Source organism: Carcharodon carcharias, chromosome 10 (genome assembly GCF_017639515.1).
Source record: "Carcharodon carcharias isolate sCarCar2 chromosome 10, sCarCar2.pri, whole genome shotgun sequence".
Taxonomy (NCBI): domain Eukaryota; kingdom Metazoa; phylum Chordata; class Chondrichthyes; order Lamniformes; family Lamnidae; genus Carcharodon; species Carcharodon carcharias.
In genome coordinates this window covers 112,871,631-112,894,332 of record NC_054476.1, presented here as the reverse complement: position 1 = coordinate 112,894,332, position 22,702 = coordinate 112,871,631, and the positions used below count along the sequence as shown (strand labels likewise).

At 40.6% G+C, this 22,702-nt stretch overlaps 1 protein-coding gene across 3 annotated transcripts in view; it reads left to right on the top strand.

Annotated features, from left to right (window-relative positions):
• Positions 1 to 22,702, top strand: part of zzef1 (zinc finger, ZZ-type with EF hand domain 1) — a 285,136-nt gene that overhangs the window by 137,081 nt on the left and 125,353 nt on the right. For all 3 annotated transcript variants that reach the window (XM_041196874.1, XM_041196875.1, XM_041196876.1), the window contains exons 27-31: positions 1,888 to 1,967; positions 4,959 to 5,040; positions 8,022 to 8,541; positions 13,881 to 14,045; positions 19,142 to 19,261. In XM_041196874.1, coding sequence (XP_041052808.1) covers positions 1,888 to 1,967; positions 4,959 to 5,040; positions 8,022 to 8,541; positions 13,881 to 14,045; positions 19,142 to 19,261 — 967 coding nt within the window. The remainder of the gene's footprint in view (positions 1 to 1,887; positions 1,968 to 4,958; positions 5,041 to 8,021; positions 8,542 to 13,880; positions 14,046 to 19,141; positions 19,262 to 22,702) is intronic.

The window sequence follows — 22,702 nt, the reverse complement described above, 5'->3', positions numbered from 1 at the left end:
CCCCCTCCCAGAGGGTAGGAGATGTTTAACGTTTCTTTTAAAATTACCTGAGTGAAGAAGTTGTTTAGTCTAAAAGAACTTTGTCATTTTAAACTCCTCTCTTTTGGGGAAAAAAAAACAAAGGTGTGCCAGGAAAATATAATGGATTTACTATTAATGGAGATGCAGGTTTGTGCCTGCCTTGCTGTGGTGAGTGTGGCTGATTTACATTGGCACAAGTTTCAGCCAGCCTTCCATATGTTGTGAAATGTGCAATGAGTTTCCACTGGCAGAAAACGTAATAGCTAAACTTTTATTTATAAATGTACAAGTTGAAGCCAACCAACTGGTGTATGATGTTCTTCCCTCTCGATATCTCCAGTGATTTGCTGACTATTTTGTTTTCCATTTGTTTTAACTGTTGTATAGAAGGAAGTTGAATTAAAAAATATTCTGAACAATCTAATTGGGGAAGGAAATGTCTTTGTAGTTTTTATTAAATAACTGTTTTGTGATTAGTTGCAATCTTTTGATTCCTGTATGCACTCTGTTCATAATCACTGAACATGGAGGGCCATACTTTAAAGAGCTGCTGTCTTTCTCCTCCCCCTTCCATTAACCATGTCAAGCTAAATAATTAAAGATACTCTGGTGTGCATGGAGTGTCACCCTATCCCAATTTTCACTCCTTGGGAATATTTGAACCTTTGCTTGCCACCCAATACTGGTGGCACAGTGAAAAGCAATCTGTCTCCTCCACACCGATATCTACCTTTTAATGAAATTGAGGTATTTGAACATTTTTTTGCTTGCAACTCTTTAGCCAAAGACTGACCACATCCGGCCAGTTTTATTTTTAAATTCCTCTTTTTTTGGGATGTGAGCAGCACTGGCAAGGCTTGCATTTATTGTTCATCCCTGCAGTCCACATGGTGGAGATACATCCACAGTGCTATAAGGGAGGGAGGAAGTTCCAGGATTTTGATCCAATTGATCAGCGCATTCAAAACAAGGATTCTTTTAATTAGACATGTTAGTGAATTATCTAGCCATCTAATCCATCAGTGCCTGTGGGTGCAGCACCTTATTTTACTATTAAATGTCCCCTAGATGTTTATATGTTTAATAGCGAAGAACCCAAAGCTGTTTGATTCTGCTGGAGCTGAGGAACAATTCCTGTTTGAAAATGCAATGTAGCCTGCTCCTATTGAGTGTGGATTTAGTGTTTACCATAGACCAAACCTCCAATCCTAAACTACGCCCATAAAGTTCAGTAGTAAATCTATTGCTGACAACAAATGCAAGTTTACTGTAGACAATTGGTGATCATTATACGCTATTAATAAGGTCTGAAATTCTGGTCCAGAAGCCACTATAATTCCTGCTCATTTGGTTCATAAGATGTACGAGCAGAAGTAGGCCATTTGGCCCATCGGGTCTGCTCTGCTATTCAATGAGATCATGGCTGACCTGTTAATCCTGAACTCCACTTTCCTACTTTTCCCCCATAACCCTTGATTGCCTTACTGATTAAAAATCTGTCTATATCTGCCTTGAATATATTTAACAACCCAGCCTCTACAGTCCTCTGCGATAAAGAATTCCACAGATTCACTACCCTAACACAGACAGCTTCAGCCTGGTTAGCGAAATTATAATTCAAACTCCTTTGGTCTGCATTGCAATTTAGATCATCAGAAGAGAATTAGAAATTTCAAACTGGGTAAGGAGATCATCTGTTACCATTGTGAGCTACAGATGATACTGGTGTACTATAGTGTTCTTAAGGGTTAAATGGGGCAGTTGCTTACAATGAACAGAACACTTACACAGAAAACAATCTGCTATTAGTAACAGACATTGTATCTTACATTTGCGTTAATGTATTGTGCTTTCCTGTTTCTGTAGTTACAAGTGGCGGTACCACAGGTTTCAATGAAGACATGGCAGAAGTGTATGCATTAGCTGAAGGAATGAAGACCTGGATAGTAAGTTTCAAAAAAGGTGGCATTTTGCTTCAAATGTCACTTATTAATTTAAATCTCTGCTGTCTTTGAAGAAGTAGAAAGTGTAGATGAGGGTAATGTAGAAGAGGCATTGATTTTCAAAAGGCCTTTGATAAGATACTGTACAGTAGACTCAAGATTAAGGTCAGAGCACGTGAAGTCAGGTGACCTAAGCAGCAGAATGAACAGCAAACAGTCTGTAAAACAAAACCGAGTAGAAGTAAAGGTATTTACTCAGACTGGTGAAAGGTGGTGCTCCACAAGGATCGGTAATCAGAAAGATTTGTGGATGGCACCAAGTTGGTTAATACTGTGGAAAACTGATGAACTGTGTGCAGAATGGGCATGTAGACAACAACTTAATTTGTGAGATGGTGCACTTTTGTAGGAGAAATAAGGAGGTTACATACTGCTTGCAATATGAAAGTGTAATTGGAGTAGTGGACAAAGGGATCTAAGCATATGCATTTACAAATCAATAAAAGTAGCAAAGGAAGTTAACAAGGTCATAAATACAAACAAGGCACTGAGATTCATTTCCAGAGGAATGGAATTGAAAAACAGTGATATTAAATTAAACTTGTATGGAACATTGGTTAGACTACACCTAGAGTACTTGTCTCCATATTACAAAAAGGATATGGAGGCATTGGACAGGTGCAGAAAAGACCATAAGATGCTACCAGAACTAAGAGGTTATAACTATCAGGAAAGACTAAAAAGTCTGGGACTCATTTCTTTAGAAAAGAAAAGGCTGAGGAATGACCTGAGTGAGGTCTTAAAAATTATGAGGATATTCACATAGTGAAGATGATTACACTTTTGGGGGAGTCTGAAACTAGGCACCATAAACATACAACAGTCGCCAATAAATCCAATAAAGAGGTTAGGAGAAACTTTACTCAGCAAGTGATTAGCATGCAGACTTCTTGATCACAAAGAGCAGTTGAGGTGAAGCTAGATAAGCATTTGAGGGAGAAGTGAATGGAAGGATATGTGGCTAGGGTTAAATAGAGTTGGGTGAATAGAGACTTGTATGGAGCATAAACAACGACATGGACCAGCTGGGTGAATGGTCAGTTTCTGTGCTGTGCATTCCATATAATTCTATTTCTGTGCTAAAGGTAGAGAAGTAATATGATTCAAATGGTTGGACTAGTTTTAACCATTGATGAGAGCACAATCCTTAAAAAGTTGTTTCTCTCCTTGGTGGGTTTTTATAAGTAGTCTTTTTTTTGTGAATCCATGATTTAGGGGGAGGAGAGGGGCTGAAGATGGTTAGAGTAAAACGTGAATTTGTCTAGCACTTTGCCAGACCCATGCATATAAAAGGAGGTTATAAACTTTACACTGTGGAGTCAGTTATCAGGGGTTTTCTATTAATTGCTGAATCTCCCTTGGCATTTCTCATAGATATTGGGAGAAAACGGGATGTCTTTGAGATGTGTTTGTTGTACCAGAGTGTAACAGAGAAGCACATTTCTTTTAATAGCTTGAGAAATAACATCACCATCTGTTGGAGGAATGAAATATAGCAGACTTATTACCTTGCAATGTTATCCAGTTAAATTGACTTGTTAAACAAAAATAAAAGCTGTCCTATATTTTTTGCTCTCTCATAGCAGAGGGCTGACAGTTTTATTGCAACAAACCTTGAAATCCTTTGTGTGTTCTTTACAGTTATTCATTTTGTGTTTAAAGATATATCAGTATGATCAAGCCAGCAGTGGAAGGAAATCACTTGTGTACCTCATCATGTTTTAGTGGCGGATGAATCATCAATAGTGGTGCTGTTGAAAGTCAAGGACATGTGGTTGCACTACTAGTTGTTTGAGATGGTCATTGTCTGATACTTGTGCAGCATAAATGGTACCTGATACTGAGCCTAGGTGTTGTCCAGGCCCCTGGCACAGTTTGCTGCATTATCGGAAGAGTTGTGAATGGAGCTAAATCATCAGCAGATAACTTCACTTATGACCTTGAGGCAGAAAGGAAGTCATTTGATGAAACAATTGAAGATAGTTGAGTCAGGAACACTTACCTGAAGACTTCCTGCAGCAAAACCTTGGGACTGGGGCAAAGATAATTGATGACCAACAACCATGACCATTGGTCAACCTCCCTTTGTGGCACATTGACTGATGGGCTTTTTTCTTGACCCTTATTGACCTCATTTTGGTACAGATTAGTCGTGTCATATCTGGCTGACTGTTGCCTTGATGTTAGGGTGTGGAGTTATTCTCATCTCTCCTCTGGCATTAGGCTCTTGTGTCCATACCAGGGTTGTATCAAGGTTGGGAGCTGAGTGCTTCTAGTGGAACCTAAAAGCTGAGCATCGATGACTGATGTATAAGGTACCACTCAATGGCCTGTTGGTGATTCAACCATCACCCTGCTGATGATTGGGAGGAGATGTTAAGTTTTAAAATATTATTAAATAAGTGAGTAAACTTTATTACTGGGCAGAAGTGTTTGTCTTTTGTGCAAATATGTTAAAAAAGTCATTCCTGGATAACTACATCAGCGACTTGAATTTAAATGCCAGCCTTAATGCAATAAAATGTCCCAAAGCCCCTTAACAGGAGCATTATCAAACAAAATTTGACACTTAGCCACATGAGTGATATTAGGACAGGTGAGCAAAAACCAGCGATAAAAGCAAAATACTGCGGATGCTGGAAATCTGAAACAAAAACAGAAAATGCTGGAAAAACTCAGGTTTAACAGCATCTGTGGAGAGAGGAATAGAGTAAACGTTTCAAACCCATATGAAGGAACGCTCATACGGACACCAACCGTTAACTCTGTTTCTTGCTCCATGGATGCTGCTAGACCTGCTGAGTTTTTCCAGCAGTTTCTGTTTTTGTTTGAGCAAACACCAGCACCAGTCAAGGTGGTAATTTGGTCGATATTGTTGCATGATCTTAAATGGATACATTTTTCTTTCCTTGGCCATCACCTTTCTCCAACAAGATGGAACGCAAACAGAAATACCTTATGATGATCAGCGATAAAGAGGTGCAAGATGACAACAAGATGAACCCAGAAAATATCAGTGAGTAAATCCATCCACCTCATTCCATCTGGAGACTTGAACAAAAGGACTCTTGTGATATACAGAGCTTCCAGATGATTCTATAGCTGCAATCTGTTCAAACGGGATCTGGATAGAGACCTGCTGTTAAACATCATGGTTTAATGTCAGGGCTCCCTCCCTTAAAAGCTAATAGTGTTGATATTGTCAATGAAACTAAGGAATTGGTTGACATGCTGAATATTCATTTTGCGTCAGTATATCCACTAGAGGAAGAGGTTAAGAGGTCAGACATCTCACTGATATTGTGATTCACCTAAACAAAATAACAGTAATGTTCAAAATAATGGCACTGACAAATGAAAAATCTCAAAACCAAATGGTTTCCATCCCAGGATTTTAAAGCAAGCAGTTGAAAACATTATATTTGCCCTAACTATAATCTTCAAAAGTTCCCTTGGGAATGGTTCCTTTAGCTCAGAAAATTGCACATGCCACTTCGCTATCTAAAAAAGTTGAGAGGGAAACCAGGAATCAAAGATCAGTTATCCTGACATCTGTTGTGGGGAAATTACCAGAGTCAGCAATTAAGGATAGAGGGCCAGAAACTTGAAAATTCAATGTGGATTTGTAAAGAGTAGGTCATGCCTAATGAACCTGGTTAAAGTTTTTGAAGAAGTGACTAAGGTATTGAACAGAGGAATGCTCATAGACATTATTTATATGGATTTCCAGAAGTCATTTGATGAAGTCCCTCATAAGACATTGTTAGCTAAAGTTGAACCACATAGAATCAAAGGCATATTATTGACCTTGTTTGCAAATTGGCTGAGTGGCAGGAGACAGGGTAGAAATAATGGACGAATGCTCTAATTGACAGGATATGACTAATGAATCATAAGGATCTGTAGGGCCTCAACTATTCACTGTATTTATTAACAACTTAGATGATGTGATAGCTCACCAAATGCCACAAAGGTAGGAAGCATAAACTTATAAAGGGCTATCGATAGATTAAGTGAATGGGCGGAAATATTGCAAATAGATTTCAATGTTGGCAAATGTGAGGTCATCCACTTTGGACTTTCTAAATGCTAGAAACAATGGAGGTCCTAGGGGACCAGGTAATTATTATTATTTACCAGATATTTATTGCCCTTGTTCAGAAGGCATTTTAAGTGTCAACCATATTGCTGTGGGCCTGGAGTCACATGTCTGCAAGACCAGATAAGCACGGCAGGTTTCCTTCTCTAAAGGACCATGGTTTCATGGTCCTCATTAGACTTTTAATTCCAGGTTTCTGTTCATTATTGAATTCAAATTCCACCATCTGCTGTGGCGGGATTTGAACCAGGGTCCCCAGAGCTCTGAAGAAGTCATACGGACTGTAAACATTAACTTTTTTTTTTCTCTCCAAAGGTGCTGTTAGATCTGCTGAGTTTTTCCAGCATTTTCTGTTTTTGTCCCCAGAGCTTTACCCTGTTTTCTGGATTACCAGTCCGGTGACAATACCACTACACCACCACCTCTCCATAATTAAGGAAAGCCAGCATGGATTCATTAAGGGAAAATCATGTTAGTAAACTTGCTGGAGTTTTTTGAGGATGTTGTTGATGTGGTGTATATGGATTTTCAAAAGATATTTGATAAAGTGCCACATGTCAGACTTTGAGCAAAATTGTAGCTCATGGAATAAAAGGGAAAGTGAGCACTTGGATAAGAAATTGACAGGAAACAGAGAGTAATGATAAATGGTTGTTTTTCAGATTGGACGAAGGTTTGTAATGGAGTTCTCCGGGGCCAGTGTTGGGACCCTTGCCCTTACTGATATATATTAATGACCTGGACTGTGGTGTGCAGGGCATGACTTCAACATTTTCAGATGATACAGAGATTGGAAACATTGCCAGCTGTGATGGGGGGGGCCGTGAACTTCAAGAGGACATAGACATGTTGGTGGATTGGGCAGACAAGTGGCAGATGAAGCTTAGTGCAGAAAAGTGTGAGGTGATTGATTTTGGTAAGAAGAATATGGAGAGTATAAAATAAAGAGAGAAACTCTAAAGGAGATGCAGGAATAGAGGGACCTCGGTGTATATGTACTTAAGTCATTGAAGATGGCAGGGCATGTTGATAGCAGTTAATAAAGCATATAGCATCTTAGGCTTTAATAATAGGGGCATTGAGTACAAAAGTAAGGAGCTCATGTTGAATTTGTATAAGACACAAGTTAGGCCTCATCTGGAGCACTGCATCCAGTTCTGGGCACCATACTTGAGGATGTGCAGGCATTGGAGAAAGTACAGAAGAGATTCACAAGAATGATTCCTGGGATAAAGAATTGTATCTATGAGGATAGATTGGAGAGGTTGAAACTGTTTTGTTTGGAGAAAAGAAAGCTGAGAGGAGACTTGATGGAGGTATTCAAGACCCTGAGGGGTATGGACAGGGTAACTAGTGAGAAACTGTTCCCACCCAAGAGAACATTAAGAACTATAGCGCACAGATTGAAGATAATTGGCAAAGGGAATAATAATGATGAGGAAACACTTTTCACTTGGAGGGTGGTTGGAGTCTGGAGCGAACTTCCTGAAAGGGTGATGGAGGCAGGTTTGATTGAGGTATTCAAAAGACAATTGGATTACTATCTGAAAAGAGAGAATGTGCAAGGTTACAGGGATAAGGCAGGGGAGTGGGATTAGGTAGAAGGCTCTTTCAGAGAGCCAATACAAACCTGATGGGCTGAATGGCTTCCCCCTGCACTGTAAAGATTCTGTGAAATAGTATTTTAGTGAAATGTTTAGCCAATTAGCTTTGGCAGTCTTTTGGTACGTGAGGATAGTAGTTGGGAGTAGGTATTTGATCTGATTGTAAAATATATTTTCAAAATGTTACAACATGGTGCTTCATAGCAGCATTACATTTGTATAAAACTTATGTTTTTATTCTACTTATTGCTATAGCTTTATATATATCAATGACTGTTTTTCATACCTTTGTAGATGAAAACTGGATTGCAAAAAGCCTTTTGCTACTAAAATTTTCACCATTTCCAACAAAAAACACTGGCTCTTTGTCTGATGTTAAGAGGATTGATACTTTGCAAGAACAGAACGAGGTTTTGGACAAGGCCGCTGATCCACCTGCACAGCACGTTACTTCTGAGTCCACATTATTGCAGGATCTTAGTGCAACATCGCAGAGCACATCGACAGAAAAGCCCCAGCAAACAGCCCAGGCAGCCATAGCTCTGAGGGATGACCTCGATACTGCTGGTCCACCCCAGCGTGAAAGCCCAGCTTCTTCAGTGAGCACAACGCCCAGTGAGAATCTTGTATCTCCTTACATTGACCTTCCCTCCCCTTTCAGCTCTAAACCCAAACCTGCATTCGGTAAAGGCCGACTTAGGTTACTTTCACTCAGGTCCATGGAAGAGTTTAAAATGGTCCCCATCCAAGACAAATATCCACTTTTGAAGAACATTTTAGAATTCATGAAGGATTCCAACATTTCTTCTGAAAGGTAAGCTGGTTAGGTTTTGTTCATCAAACCAATGAAAAATACTAGAGTAAATTGTGTGAGTATTTGCATTTCAAGGAGAATGAGTAGGTAATTTAGTGGTTAAGAATGGGTAAAATGGAAGGAACTGTAAATCAAAATTATTTTTCTTTGTTTTAATCAAAGTTTAATTTGCCAACCCACGAGTCCATTATAATAATTCTGCTGTAAGATTGCAGTTGGAGTTTCCTTTCAGAGCCAGCCATTGCACAGGGTGTAGGAGGAAGACAGATGGTAGAAAGTAAGGGATCAAGCTTTTTTGTATCTGGTTATGTGTAATGAGGCAGGTTTAATAAATGATCTGAGTAAAAGATCTCCTAGGAAACAGTGACCATAACATGATAGAATTTAGCACTCAGTTTGAGAGTGAGAAACTTGGGTTGGAAACAGCTATGCTAAAATAATTACATAGCAGTGAGTGTAGTGTTGGCTGGAGTGGACTGGGAAAGGAGCTTAGCAGAAAAGATGGTTGATGAACAATGGCAGACGTTGGCAGAAAACAGTTCATAACTCACAACAAAGATATATCCCAGTGATGAAGAAGAATTCTAGGAAGGTGATAAACCAACTATGGTTAACCAAGGAAGTTAAGGATAGTATCACATTGAAAGAAAAAACATACCATGTGGCAAAGATTAGTGGTAAACCAGAGGATTGGAAAAGTTCTAAAAAACAACAAAGGATAAACAAAAAAAAAGATAAAGAGGGAAAAAATAAACTTTGAGGGTAAACAAACAAGTAATATGAAAATGGACTGCATAAAAAGGAAGAGAGAGGCTGAAGTAAATATAGGTCCCTTAGGGAATGAGGCTGGGGAAATTATAATGGTGAATCAGGAAATGGCAGAGGAGTTGAATAAGTACCTTGCATCAGTCTTCATGGTAGAAGACACTAATAGCATTGCAAAAATGCTAAATAATCAAGGGGCAAAAAGTTGCGAGGAATTAAATAGAATAACAATCACTAGAGAAAACGTACGAGGGAAACTAATGGGACTAAAGGCCGATAGGTCCCCTGGACCTGATGGTAACAAGCAGGGTAGATAAAGGGGAACCAGTGGAGGTAATGTATTTGGATTTCCAAAAGGCATTCGATAAGGTACTGCACATTAGGCTACTTAATAAATTAAGAGCCCATGGTGTTGAGGGCGGTATATTAGCATGGATAGAGGATTGGCTAACCAGTAGAAGACAGAGGGTTGGGGTAAGGGGGGCATTTTCAGGATGGTAACCTGTAACTAGTGGAGTGCCACAGGGATCAGTGCTGGGGCCACAGTTATTTACAATATGTATTAATGACTTGGATGAAGGAAGCAAATATACTATCATCAATTTGGGGTGGGGTGAAGAAATGGAAATGGGCTAAAAGGTAGAGATAAAACAATAGATGGAAATACATTTAAAAATAATGGAAATAGGTGGGAAAAGAAAATTCTATATAAATTATTGGAAAAAAAAAAGGGGGGGGTATCGGAAAGGGGGTGGGGATGGAGGAGAGAGTTCATGATCTAAAATTGTTGAACTGAATATTCAGTCCGGAAGGCTGTAAAGTGCCTAGTCGGAAGATGAGGTGCTGTTCCTCCAGTTTGCGTTGAGCTTCACTGGAACAATGCAGCAGGCCAAGGACTGACGTGGGCATGAGAGCAGGGTGGAGTGTTGAAATGGCAAGCGACAGGGAGGTCTGGGTCATGCTTGCGGATAGACCAAAGGTGTTCTGCAAAGCGGTGTCACCCAGTCTGCGTTTGGTCTCTCCAATGTAGAGGAAACCACATTGGGAGCAACGAATGCAGTAGACTAAATTGAGGGAAGTGCAAGTGAAATGCTGCTTCACTTGAAAAGAGTGTTTGGGTCCTTGGACGGAGAGAGGGGAAGTGAAGGGGCAGGTGTTGCACCTTCTGCGGTTGCATGGGAAGGTGCCATGGGAGGGGGTTGAGGTGTAGGGGGTGATGTGGAGTGGACCAGAGTGTCTCGGAGGGAACGATCCCTGCGGAATGCCACCGGGGGGGTGAAGGGAAGATGTGTTTGGTGGTGGCATCATGCTGGAGTTTGCGGAAATGGCGGAGGATGATCCTTTGAATGCGGAGGCTGGTGGGATGAGGACAAGGGGGACCCTATCATGTTTCTGGGAGGGAGAGGAAGATGTGAGGGCGGATGCGCCGGAGATGGGCCGGATACGGTTGAGGGCCCTGTCAACCATCGTGGGTGGAAAACCTCGGTTAGGGATGAAGGAAGACATGTCAGAGGAACTGTTTTTGAAAGTGGCATCATCAGAACAGATGTGATGGAGGCGAAGAAACTGAGAGAATGGGATGGAGTCCTTATAGGAAGCGGGGTGTGAGGAGCTGTAGTCGAGGTAGCTGTGGGAGTCGGTAGGCTTGTAGTGAATATTGGTGGACAGTCTATCACCAGAAATTGAGACAGGTCAAGGATGGGAAGTGTCAGAGATGAACCATATGAAAATGATGGAGGGGTGGAAATTGGAAGCAAAATTAATAATTTTTTCCAGGTTCAGATGAGAGTGTGAAGTAGCACCGAAGCAATTATTGATGTACTGGAGAAAGAGTTGTGGGAGGGGGCCTGAGTAGGACTGGAACAAGGAATGTTCCACAAACCCCTTAAAGAGACAGGCATAACTGGGGCCCATGCGGGTACCCATAGTCACACCTTTTATTTGGAGGAAGTGAGAGGAGTTTGAGGAGAAATTGCTCAGTGTGAGAACAAGTTCAGCCAGACGGAATGTTGGCCTTAATTTCAAAGGGAATGGAGTATAAAAATAGGGAAGTCTTGCTAAAGCTATACGAAGCACTAGTTAGACCATGCCTAGAATACTGTGAACCGTTTTGGTCCTCTTATCTAAGGAAAAATATATTGGCACTGGGGGCAGTCCAGAGAAGGTTCACTAGGTTGATCCCTGGTATGGAGGGATTTTCTTATGAGGTGAGGTTGAGTAGGTTGGGCCTACACTCATTGGAGTTTAGAAGAATGAGAGGTGACCTTATTGAAACATATCAGATTCATAGAGGCCTTGATAGGGCAGATGCTGAGAGGTTGTTTCGCTTTGTGGGAGAGTCTAGGATCAGAGAGCATAATCTCAGTAAGGGGTCACCCATTTAAGGCAGAGATGAAGAGGAATTTCTTCTCTGAAGTTAGTCAATCTGTAGAATTCTTTACCGCAGAATGCTGTAGAGGTTGGGTCATTAAGTATATTCAAGGCTGAGATAAACAGAATTTTAATCAGTAAAGGAATCAAGGGTCATGGGGAAAAGGCAGGTAGGTGGTGTTGAGGATTATGAGGGCAGCCATGATCGCGTTGAATGGCGGAGCAGACTTAATGTGCCGAATGGACTACTTCTCCTACATATATGCTCGAGTAATAGTCAATCTCAAGTAAACGTCGACCCCTGACTTTTGGCCAAAAATTCTTTTCATATACCTCGTGTAAGAATCGACTTTTAACTTTCTAAGGACCTCTGCTCTGACTCAGCTTACTGCCCTGTTCTGTGTTCAGAGTAACACAGCAGAGACCAGGATCTGATCTTCCTGCATCGGCGGAGGATCACTGAGTGCAATTTGCCCACTGAGATATTGGGGAACATTAGTAAAAGTTTAACTTCTTATTGAAATGGCGGAGGTAAGATTGGAACAAATTGCAGAGTCAGTGTACAGTGTGTGTGTGTGTGTGAGCTGCGAGCATATTAAACTTTCCCAGAAATGGAACTAAGCTCACTCAGCTGTCATGAATAATTTTATGACCTATAGGAAAAGAAAAGGGATTATTAAGAGCTTACCCTTCTTCCTTTTGTTCCAATTGATTTCCTTACGAGCTGGGAGCATCTGAAACTTAGAGACTGAATACCTAGCATGATTCTCTGCTGTCTGTGTGACTGCGAGTGTTGGTAGTTGAAAGTAAACCGCTCAAAAACATTACCCCTGTAAAAGTCAACCCCTTAACTTTTTTGCCTAAAAAGGGTCTCAGAAATTCAACTTTTACACAAATATGTACATTAATCATAGTTGGTGCATTGATTTGTGACATTTGTAAATAAGAATTGTGGTGCACACCATATTTATGTTGCAGCTCAGTTTCTCAGAGGAATGTACTTTGCCACTAGATTCTCCAACCATGTCTAGACCTAGTTTTTAAAAAAGAATTTGAAGCTCAGTTTTGGAAAATTATATATTTTGGCACAGTCACATTGTACCTGTATTGTAATGCATTAAGTAATCTATTTTGGTGATAAATAGGTAAAGTATGAAAGTTTGTGCTGAGATTTTTTTTATTCATTCATGGGATGTGGGTATCACTGGCTAGGCCAGCATTTTTATTACCCATCCCTAATTGCCCTTGAGAAGGTGATGGTGAACTGCTTCTTGAACCGCTGCAGTCCATGTGGTGTAGGTACACCCACAGTGCTGTTAGGGAGGGAGTTCAGGATTTCGACTCAGTGACAGTGAAGGAACAGTGATATATTTCCAAGTCAGGATGGTTTGTGGCTTGGAGGAGAACTTGCAGGTGGTGGTGTTCCCATGCATCTGCCCCCTTATCCTTTTAGGAACTGGAGGTCGTGGGTTTGGAAGATGCTGTTGAAGGACCCTTGATGAGTTGCTGTAGTGCATCTTGTAGATGGTACACACTGCTGCCACTATGCGTTGATGGTGGAGGGAGTGGTTGTTGAAGGTGGTGAATGGAGTGTCAGTTAAGCGGGCTGCTTTGTCCTGGATGGTGTCGAGATTCCTGAGTGTTGTTGGAGCTGCACTCAACCAGGCAAGTGGAGGGTATTTAATCACACCCCTGACTTGGTGTTGGTGTTCTCATCTATCTGCTGCCCTTGTCCTTCTAGATGGTAGTGATCGTGGGTTTGGAAGGTTCTGCTGAAGGAACCTTGGTGAGTTCCCGCAGTGCATCTTGTAGTTGGTACACACTGCTGCCACTGTACGTCGGTGGTAGAGGGGTTGAATGTTTGTGATGTGGCGCCAATCAAACAGGCTGCTTTGTCTTGGGTGGTGTCAAGCTTCTTGAGTGTTGTAGGAGCTGCACTCACCCAGGCAAGTGGGGAGTATTCCATCACACTCCTGACTTGTGTCTTGTAGATGATGGACAGGCTTTGGGGGAATAAGGAGGTGAGTTACTCATTGCAGGATTCCTAGTCTCTGACCTGCTCTTGTAGCCACAGTATTTATATGGCTAATCCACTTCAGTTTCTGGTCAGTGGTAACCCTCAGGTTGTTGATGGCTGTATAAGTAGGAAAGCTCCTTGAACAGACAATAAATTACTTATATTTTAAAATAAAAGTGCTTTACAGTGTCTTACAGGTTCTGTCTATGCGGAAAGCCCAGGCCAAGAGCATCATTGATGTTCTACGTGCAGTCAGCGAGTGCCTGCAGTCACTGGGACAACCTCATCTCTTCCAGTTCTCCTGCATTCTCTTTTTGCAAGAAGTATTAGCCAGCCAGAAGGAATTGATTAGGTAAGAGATGAGACTTGACCTTGTGAACCTTAGTAACAGTATCCAATGATGACAAAGTGACCAAAAACCTGACTTCTAATCAAGAAGTTGGGAAGTTCTTGTTGTGAGCCTGTCCATCTTGATGGGTCACATTGGATGACATGTTTAGCAACAAGTTATTTGTGATGTTCATCTGGTGTTTTTCTTTGTTGTGGAGGAAATGCAGGCTATGTGTGATTTACCTTGGAATTTTTATCAGAAACCGTACTACACCTTACATTCTCCTGGCCTCTTAGTTCAGTAAAGGAACTGTAAGATGATTAAAGGCATTTTTAGAGTAGATGAAGAATAAAAACATTTCTTCAAGCGGGGGAATCCTGAACAAGGGGGCATAAATTTAAAATTAGAGCTAGACCATTTGGGAGTGATGTTAGGAAGCACTTTGCCCAAAGGGTAGTGGCAATCTGGAACACTCGCCCCCAAAAGTATTGACAATTGAAAATTTCGAAACTGAAATTGATAGATTTTTGTTATCTAAGGGCATTAAGGGGTGTGGAATCAATGTGGATAAATGAAATTGTATAGGTCAACTCTCATCTTATTGAATGAGAGAAAAGGCTTAATGAGCTGAACATGAATCATAGAATGGTTAGACACAGAAAGAAGTCATTCATGTTGGCTTTCTACAAGCAACTCTGCTAGTCCCACTGGCCTGCATATGTCCCCATAGCTCAGCAATTGTTTTCTCTTCATGTGCTTATCCAGCTCCCTTTTGATAGCCACGATTGATTTGCTTTCACCACACTCTCAAGCTGCACATTCCAGGTCCAGAGCCCTTGTGGTTTTGAATACCTCTATCAAATCTCCCCTTAATTTTCTCTTCTCCAAGGAGAATGGCACCAGCTTCTCCAATGTTTTCCTTGTAACTGAAGTTTCTCATCCTGGAACCATTGTTGTTAATCTTTTCTGCATCTTCTATACCTTAACGTCCTCCCTGAAGTGTGATGCCCAGAATTGGACATAATACTCCTGTTGAGGTTAAACCACTGTTTTATAAAGATTCATCAGAACTTCCTTGCTTTTTTAAATCTATATCTCTATAAAGCCCAGGACCCTATATGCCTTGTTAACCACCTTCTTGACTGCCACCTTCAAGAATTCGTACACGCATAACCCCAGGTCCCTCTGCTGCAGCTTCCCCTTTAGCATTATAACCATTAGACAATTCTTACATTGCTGTATCTGCTGGAGAAAAATGGAACCCTGAAGAAAATATAAGAGAATTATGACTGTCGAATCAGGTTTTAAAAAGTTCTTCCTTGATCACCTTGCTGAAGACTCTTTGAACCATGGCTGATTTTAAGCATCATGTAGCCCTGCGACACCATTGTTTCAAGGTCCTTCAAACCATTGACCTTTATGCCAGCTTGGTTGCCTTTCATTCCTGTTTATTGTCTAGGTTGCAGAATCCCATTAGCAAAGCCACATTAAGTCTTCTGTGCTACAATAAATACTGCTTGTGGATCACTGCTCTACGTCAGACGTTGCCAATTTTAAATTTAACTAGAAATTACTTGTATTATCTTTGTAACTAACTTCCCCTGAGGAAGCTGAGGTGTTCTAGATTACACGAGCAATTTGTTTTGTGTTCAAATATAGGATAACCAAGAAAAACACTGTTACTCCCCCTCATAGACTTCTCATCCGATTCAATTATGAGATGCTGGCACCTTTCTTAAGTGCCTGCTTTTCACATGGGAGCCATGATAGTAAGCGTTGGCAGTCTACTCAACTGTGGGAATATAACAACCGAGACCAGTCCTGTCATCAGCTGGTGTACATGCTCAGATTTTCCAGGCAGCAGGGGTGGGTGAGTGTGGGAGAGCAGGAAACCTGACTGATTTTTCTCTTGCTACCTCCTCCAAATTTAGGATTACCAAGGCCAGTAAGGACTTGTTCTCTCTATCCCGGTACGATTGGCTAACTGAACACAGGCTGGAGATTGAATCTACATCTTCTGATTTCTTTGGCCTACTTACATGATGCTTTCTTTAACTCCAGCCAAAATAATTATACTGAGCATCTTACATTGGAAATAATCATTTTTTTGTAGCACAGTCATCATGTAAATGCTTGAGACATTCAGTGGTGCAGTTGCTGTTTTCTGACGGGTTCATTTTGTTTTGATTCAGAATGTTCCTGTAGCTTCTAAAAAAAAAAGGAATGTTACCAGTTTTAAAAGTGGTAAAAGCTCTGGTGTCTCATGCAATTGGAAACCCAATTTTTGAGTGTGCCTGTGTTGGACATTGGCTACTAATGAAGTCAGCCTTTTCCACATGTTTTATTGCAAGCATATGGTTAACAACCTAAATAAAACTTTCCGTACATCATTTCTCAGCCAGATGTGCATGGGTAACGTCCCACCCTTTCTCTTTTCTTACATTAACCTGATATTGCACACTATTGTGTGTTGGAAGTAATCAGTGTATTGTTTAAGTATAATGGAAATGAATTGGGTGAAAAGAAAAGAGATGGAAATTTCAAGTGCATTCCCTTTTGAAGATGGGGTAAAATGATTTTTGAGTTAGAATACCTTATTTATAAAATCACGAATTTTATGTCCAATTATGGAAATTTATTGGAGAGTTTAGACTTGAAGTCCTGTGAAATGATAAAATTGAAAAAAAGATTGACAACACCATATTTAAATTATTTTGAATTGTTTGATTCTGAATTCCCATTATATAAAAAAAGCAAGAGAAATGACAGCAACATTGAAGAAGATTAATGAATTCCTTATCACTGGATGTCTGAACATAGTGAATTGCTGTTTGAAGTGTAGTCTCAGATGCTAACAGTAAGACCCCACAACAGCATTGAGAAATATAACCATTTCGCGTGATGTGAGTTGAGAGTAATGTTGGCCTGGACACTGAGACACATCCATACAAATCTTGCGAAGTGATCATATCCATCTGAAAGTGTGTCAGTTTAACATCTTGCCACCTACTGCATTGAAGATGTCAGCCAAGATTATATCCTGAAATCCCCAAGTGGGGTTTGAACTTGCAGCCTTGTAACTTGGCAAGTGTGTTAGCTACAGAGCCAGCCTAACACATCAGTGGTGAAACCTGAATTAACACAATATGATGGCAAAAGCTGATGAGTTAACCTCCACCTTCAGTACAGTCAGTTTAGCAACGACTCCTAGTCACTTCCTAAAGTCATCACACTCACTGGGCATAGAAAAGTTATTTTAAAATCAACAGGAATAGAAAAGTCCATTTGTATTTTGAAGATGAGTATGAATGATCAGATGGCTTTTTAAAATGTAGGTATGAGATATTGTTAAACAGAAATTTAAAGTTGTACTTTCTGTTTTTCACACTGCTGGGATGAAATGCAACTTTTAAAACTATATGTTTTTTCAAAGCCAATCTTTGCTGGATAAACTGCCTTATTGCTGTCTGGACACTGCTTGAAATTGCGTGGTCCTTATTAGGATCGATTTGAAGCTGCCCAAACGGTGTTGTCTGTGTATTTAATGAATGTGATGCCACTTGCATATTCTCCCAGTAGATGCTACTAATGGTGTATCTATTATTTTTTGGAGAAAGCAGAATTATACTGCCTGATCATAATAAACCTTAACCTGTGAAACCCAAGCTTTGTATTCCAACCATGTGTAAGAAACTCTGCTCTTTGCTTCCAACATCTAGAAAAATACTTGGGTTGGAGCAGTGGCTCTCAAACTTTCTCATCTGCAAACCACTTAGGCAGGGCAAAAGACCCTTCATCCACCTACCGGTCCTACCCGACCTGCTTTTCACTCAACACCGCAAAAAAAAATCATAGTTAATGAGAAGAATGGCGCTTCTTTTGTTAAAATAGCAATGAGTTGATGTCTGATTCTAAGCTAGACAGCTTCAGCCTCATGTCAGGCTCTACATTCAGGCGGTTCCTCTCTATTTTCAGCCCTACAGGTTTTGTATGTTTTAATAGTAACATCAATCTTAGTTCCAAAATTACATTGTTGCTTGTGTTTATGATGACTTGTGCTGTGCGCTCTGGAACCTGTCTGGCTGCTTGACGTCTTGCGAGTGGTGGGGGATGAGGGTTCTGACCTGTCCTCTCGCACGACCTAGGTTGTGGCTTTGTGCATCATTGTGCATTTTGAACAGTCCCTGGGCCAAGGGAAGAACACACTTTGAGAACCACTGGGTTAGAGAACAAAGGTCATTTTTTTCCATTGTAAAAGAACATGATCAGTCTGCCGAAATACTTTTTAAGTTTTACATTTCAGTCTTTATCTCCAATTGCAATCACATTTCTTGTAAATTTGCAAAAAATCAAAACTGTTCCAGTTTTCTTCTCCTTGACCTTAAGCACAAAACTTGTTTTCTTCAAACTGCATTTGAAAAAAAGTGGTCAGGGAGTTGAGGATAATGAATGCTGTTTCCACTTTACACCCTCTGTGAAGTTGAGCTCACCAAAACTCTGCTGCGTAACTTGCATCAATTCCTTTCACCCACCACCTCTGTGCTTGCTGACCTAAATTGGCTCGCAGTTAAGCAACATCTCAATTTTAAAAAATCTCATCTTTGCTTTCAAATCACTCCATAGCCTTGTCCCTCCCTATCTCCAGCCTCATAATTCTCTGAGACATCTGTGCTCCTCTAATTCTGGCCTCTTGCATGTCCCCAATCTCTGTTGCTTCACTATTGGCGGCTGTCCTTCAGTAGCCAAGGGCTTAAGCTCTGGAATTCTGTTGCTAAATCTCTCTGCCCCTCTCTCTAAGGTGCTGCTTAAAGCCTAATTCTTTGACCAAGCTTTTGGGCACTTGCCCTAATATTTCCTTATGTGGCTTGTTAAATTTTATTTGCAAACTTCTATGAAGTGCTTTTGGGCATCTTACTATGTAAAAGGCCCTATATAAATGCAAGATGGTGTTGTTCTACTTTTCACAAAGCTAACATAGGGTGATGACGGGTTCTTTCTATTATTTTTGAGCAATGCTTTATCTGGCTACAGGTGATTGTATATTAGCTCTGTTAGCGTATGTTATTTTATCCTATGATAACTGAAATCTGTTTCTAACCCTGGCTTTGTGTCCGCAGCTATCATCAGCAGTTGGAGGGCTGTGGAAAGGAGCGATGGAACGAGCTCCGACAGGCTTACTACAATCTTGTGTTGCTCTTGGTCAATGCTGTCTGTCAGTTTAATTCTGAGAAAGATTGGTAGGTACTCAAACCCACTCAGTACAGAACGTCAATTATTTTTGCATTTATTTATTTCCCCATGTACTTTAGGGTAGGCCACTTGGCTCAAGGGAGAACACTGGAGCAGGGACTTCAATTTCAGAGCTTTGTTTCGGGACTTTTCAGCACAATACTTCATTCTTTTACTTGCTGTCACTCTCCCATAATTTTCTATGTTGGGATTGGTTGTTGTTGCAGCTGTTGTTTTTGGTGTTCTCATTGTCTTGGCTCAAAAGTTTTTCCATCTTTGCAGTTCTTTGGCTGCCGAGCCCCCAAACTTAGGATATGTACTGTATAAACATGGATGGTCAGTTCCTGGAATTTGACGTTTTGCAAACCCCTTTGTGGGGTTGTTCATCCATCTTTTTTGCTTTCTATCCAGACAGTTTCAAAATGTTAACTATATCCAATAGTTGCATATCAAAGATATCTCACAGTAAGTATTTAACCATAGCTGCAAGATCTTCACAATGAAGAGATTCCTAAACAATATATTAGCTCAAGAGTACCACTATCAGATAGTCAGAATCTGAAAAAAAATCATTTCACCATATTCCTCACCATTAAAATCCTTCAGAATCTTTCAAAGAAAAATCTTTCATTTTATGGTTTTAGCAGCATGCTATATCCAGGTCTTAGAATTTGTGACTGTAACTGTCATAGTCTCATTTCAAGCTCTTCCGTGGAGTTTACAGAACAGAAACAGGACATTGAGCCCAAATGGTCTCTACCAGTGTTCATGCTCCACATGGCCTTCCTCTGGTTCATTTAACCCTATGTGCAACAATTTCTATTTATTTCTCCTTCATGTGCTTATCTAGCTTCTCCTTAAATGTGTCCATATTCACCTCAACTACTCCATGTGGCAGCAAGTTCCATATTCTGGATAAAGTGGTTCCACCTGAGTTCCATGTTCATTTTCATTAGTGACTATCTTACATTAGTCACTATCTTATATTGATGGCTACACCCCCACAAGTAGAAACATCTTTGCATCTAACCTATCAAACTCCTTCATAATTCCTTCAGGTCACCCCTTAGCCCATTCTTTTCTGGAAAAAAGAACCCAGCCTATTGAACCTTTTGTGGTGATTATAACCTCTCAGTTGTTTTCTTTTGAACATAGTGTTGGTTATTCTATATTAAATTTTCAGCTTCTAGATCTGTTTTGCTGAACTTCTTGGAATGTACTCTCTGGTCCCTGAGGACAGTGAACATTTCAACGATGCACATGTTTTGGCTGTTATAAGAATCAGTCCACAAGGTGAAACTTCCCCACGCCAGGGGCAAATACTTTTGATGCGTAGGAAAAAGTTACATATTGGGGCTTAATCCTGAATTGATTATTCTGATTCTGGGCAAGAAACTCCTTAACACTACCAGAGCATAATAGTCAAGCAGTCTTCACAATTTTAATTAGTTCTGGCAGCTGTTTTGCATGATTCTGTGGTTTATAAAGATGGCCTGCAAGATCTGGCATTTTGTCCAGCCGCCCCTCCCTGCCACTGGACTAGGCATCTTGAAGCTATTTTTTCTCTCTTTCTTAACAACACCCCCCACCTTCCCTCAGTGTTTACTTTAACTGGTAAATCCTCTTCTCCCAATTCTGCTCTCCCAGCCAATTAGGATGGCTCAAGGACACCTCTAATGCAAATCCCCCCCGGGCCTAGCCACGAACCAGCCCTGAGGGAAATGTAGCGCCTTCCCTTCCACTTAAATGTACTTGTTATGTTTGGTATATGGGCTCAGTTACCAAAGATGTTGGCCTCATTCTCCATGATGCCACCTTGCCTGAGCCCCTCAAAATCAGTTGAGTGGGAAGGTTTAATCCAATAAGGAGAGTGCAGCAGCTATTGTTCAGCTGCTAGATTGCTGGAGCAGTGATCGCTTTCATTCTTTGAGTGTAGGTTCCTGACGGGGAAGTTTATCATTCAGTAGCAGCGGGAATGTTGGCTTCCTTGTAATGTTTTGCTAGTCAGTGTTTTGAATTTAATCAATCTGGCTGGGGTTGGAGGTGGAGATGGTGAGGCAGCTGTGCAAAAAAAAAATGTTTTGGAACTTCAATTTGAAGGCACCTCTGTCGATAGATGTGAAGGGTATCAAGTTGTCTTTTTGACCATCCTCAGGTGTGGTGGTCGTGAGTGTCATTTTAGTGGTGCCTTTCATAAACTTAATTTGTTTTTATATCTAATAGATATATTTAAAAAGGTAACTACCAATAACTCATTTCTGGGGTGATTTCCGCAGAGAAACATCCGACGCTTTACAAGGTAAAGGAAAGAAATAAAAAGGAAGAGAGGTGTTTGAGAAGGTGAGATAGCACAGCCAAAGGTGAGGGTTTTTGGAAGGCAGGGGAAGAGATGGCACTGTGGGTATGCTGATGAAACAGTTTCAGAAATGTGGCATAATGGCTAAAGGAGCAACCATGGAAGGAGATGTGGTGAACATACGAAGATGATGAACAGGAAAAGACTAAATGGCTCATTGAGCTTGCCCCACTGATGATTGTTACACATGACTAGACACTTACTACCTACCATGGCCATGCAATCTCCTGAAGCTTCTAAAAATCAGGGGGTTTTCATTTGGTAAGGGAATGCCAGTTGTTGGTGTTCACTCAGGAGTGTTGAGGCAATAGTCGTCTTTCGGTGTTCAGGATTAGGTTGCTCGTGAGGAAGTTTATTATTTTGTTTCTGTGGGAATGTTGGCTTCATTGTGTGGATGACAGTGTTGGGAAGTTGTAGTCACAGCAGCTTACATTGTATGCAGGACCTTATGGTTGGAACAGATCTGAAAGTTAGAGAGAGTAAAGGAATTAAGAGGATCTTGTAGTCAATTTTCGATGAAAAATAATTACATGGAGCTCAGCTAGGACTAGATTAGTTAAAAAGATCACTGTTTTTATGTGGTATCAACATTTATCTCGAATACTCTTGGATTTACAAACCAGCTTGATGCAATTCTGAATCAGTTAACAGTGCCACTGCTTAACCACTCAAACCATCAGTATTGTCCAGTTGGATTTCCGATGGAAAAGAGATCTGCCATCAAAGATTCTGTTCCCTTATCCTTCAGAACTGCTTTCACCTGCAGTTTGAAGGTGTATTTCTGAAATAAAGAAAGCTTAATGATCCCTGATACTGAGGAGCAGCAAAAGATGCTTTCTCAGTCAAAAGATGCAAGTAGACTTCACCTATATGATGCAGAGTTTTCCTTAGGACAGGGAGAGATTTGTCCTATATTCTGATAGTGAGCTTGAGTATATAATGTGAATGTTTATGGGAGGAAAGGTCCATCTTACTGAGATACATCATTAGATGATGTGATTTCAGGGCAAAGGGAATTGTGCTCTCCCATGTGCTTAGGAATATACCTACAATGTACGCAATTGTGGAAAAATTTATTTCGCCAACTTGACAA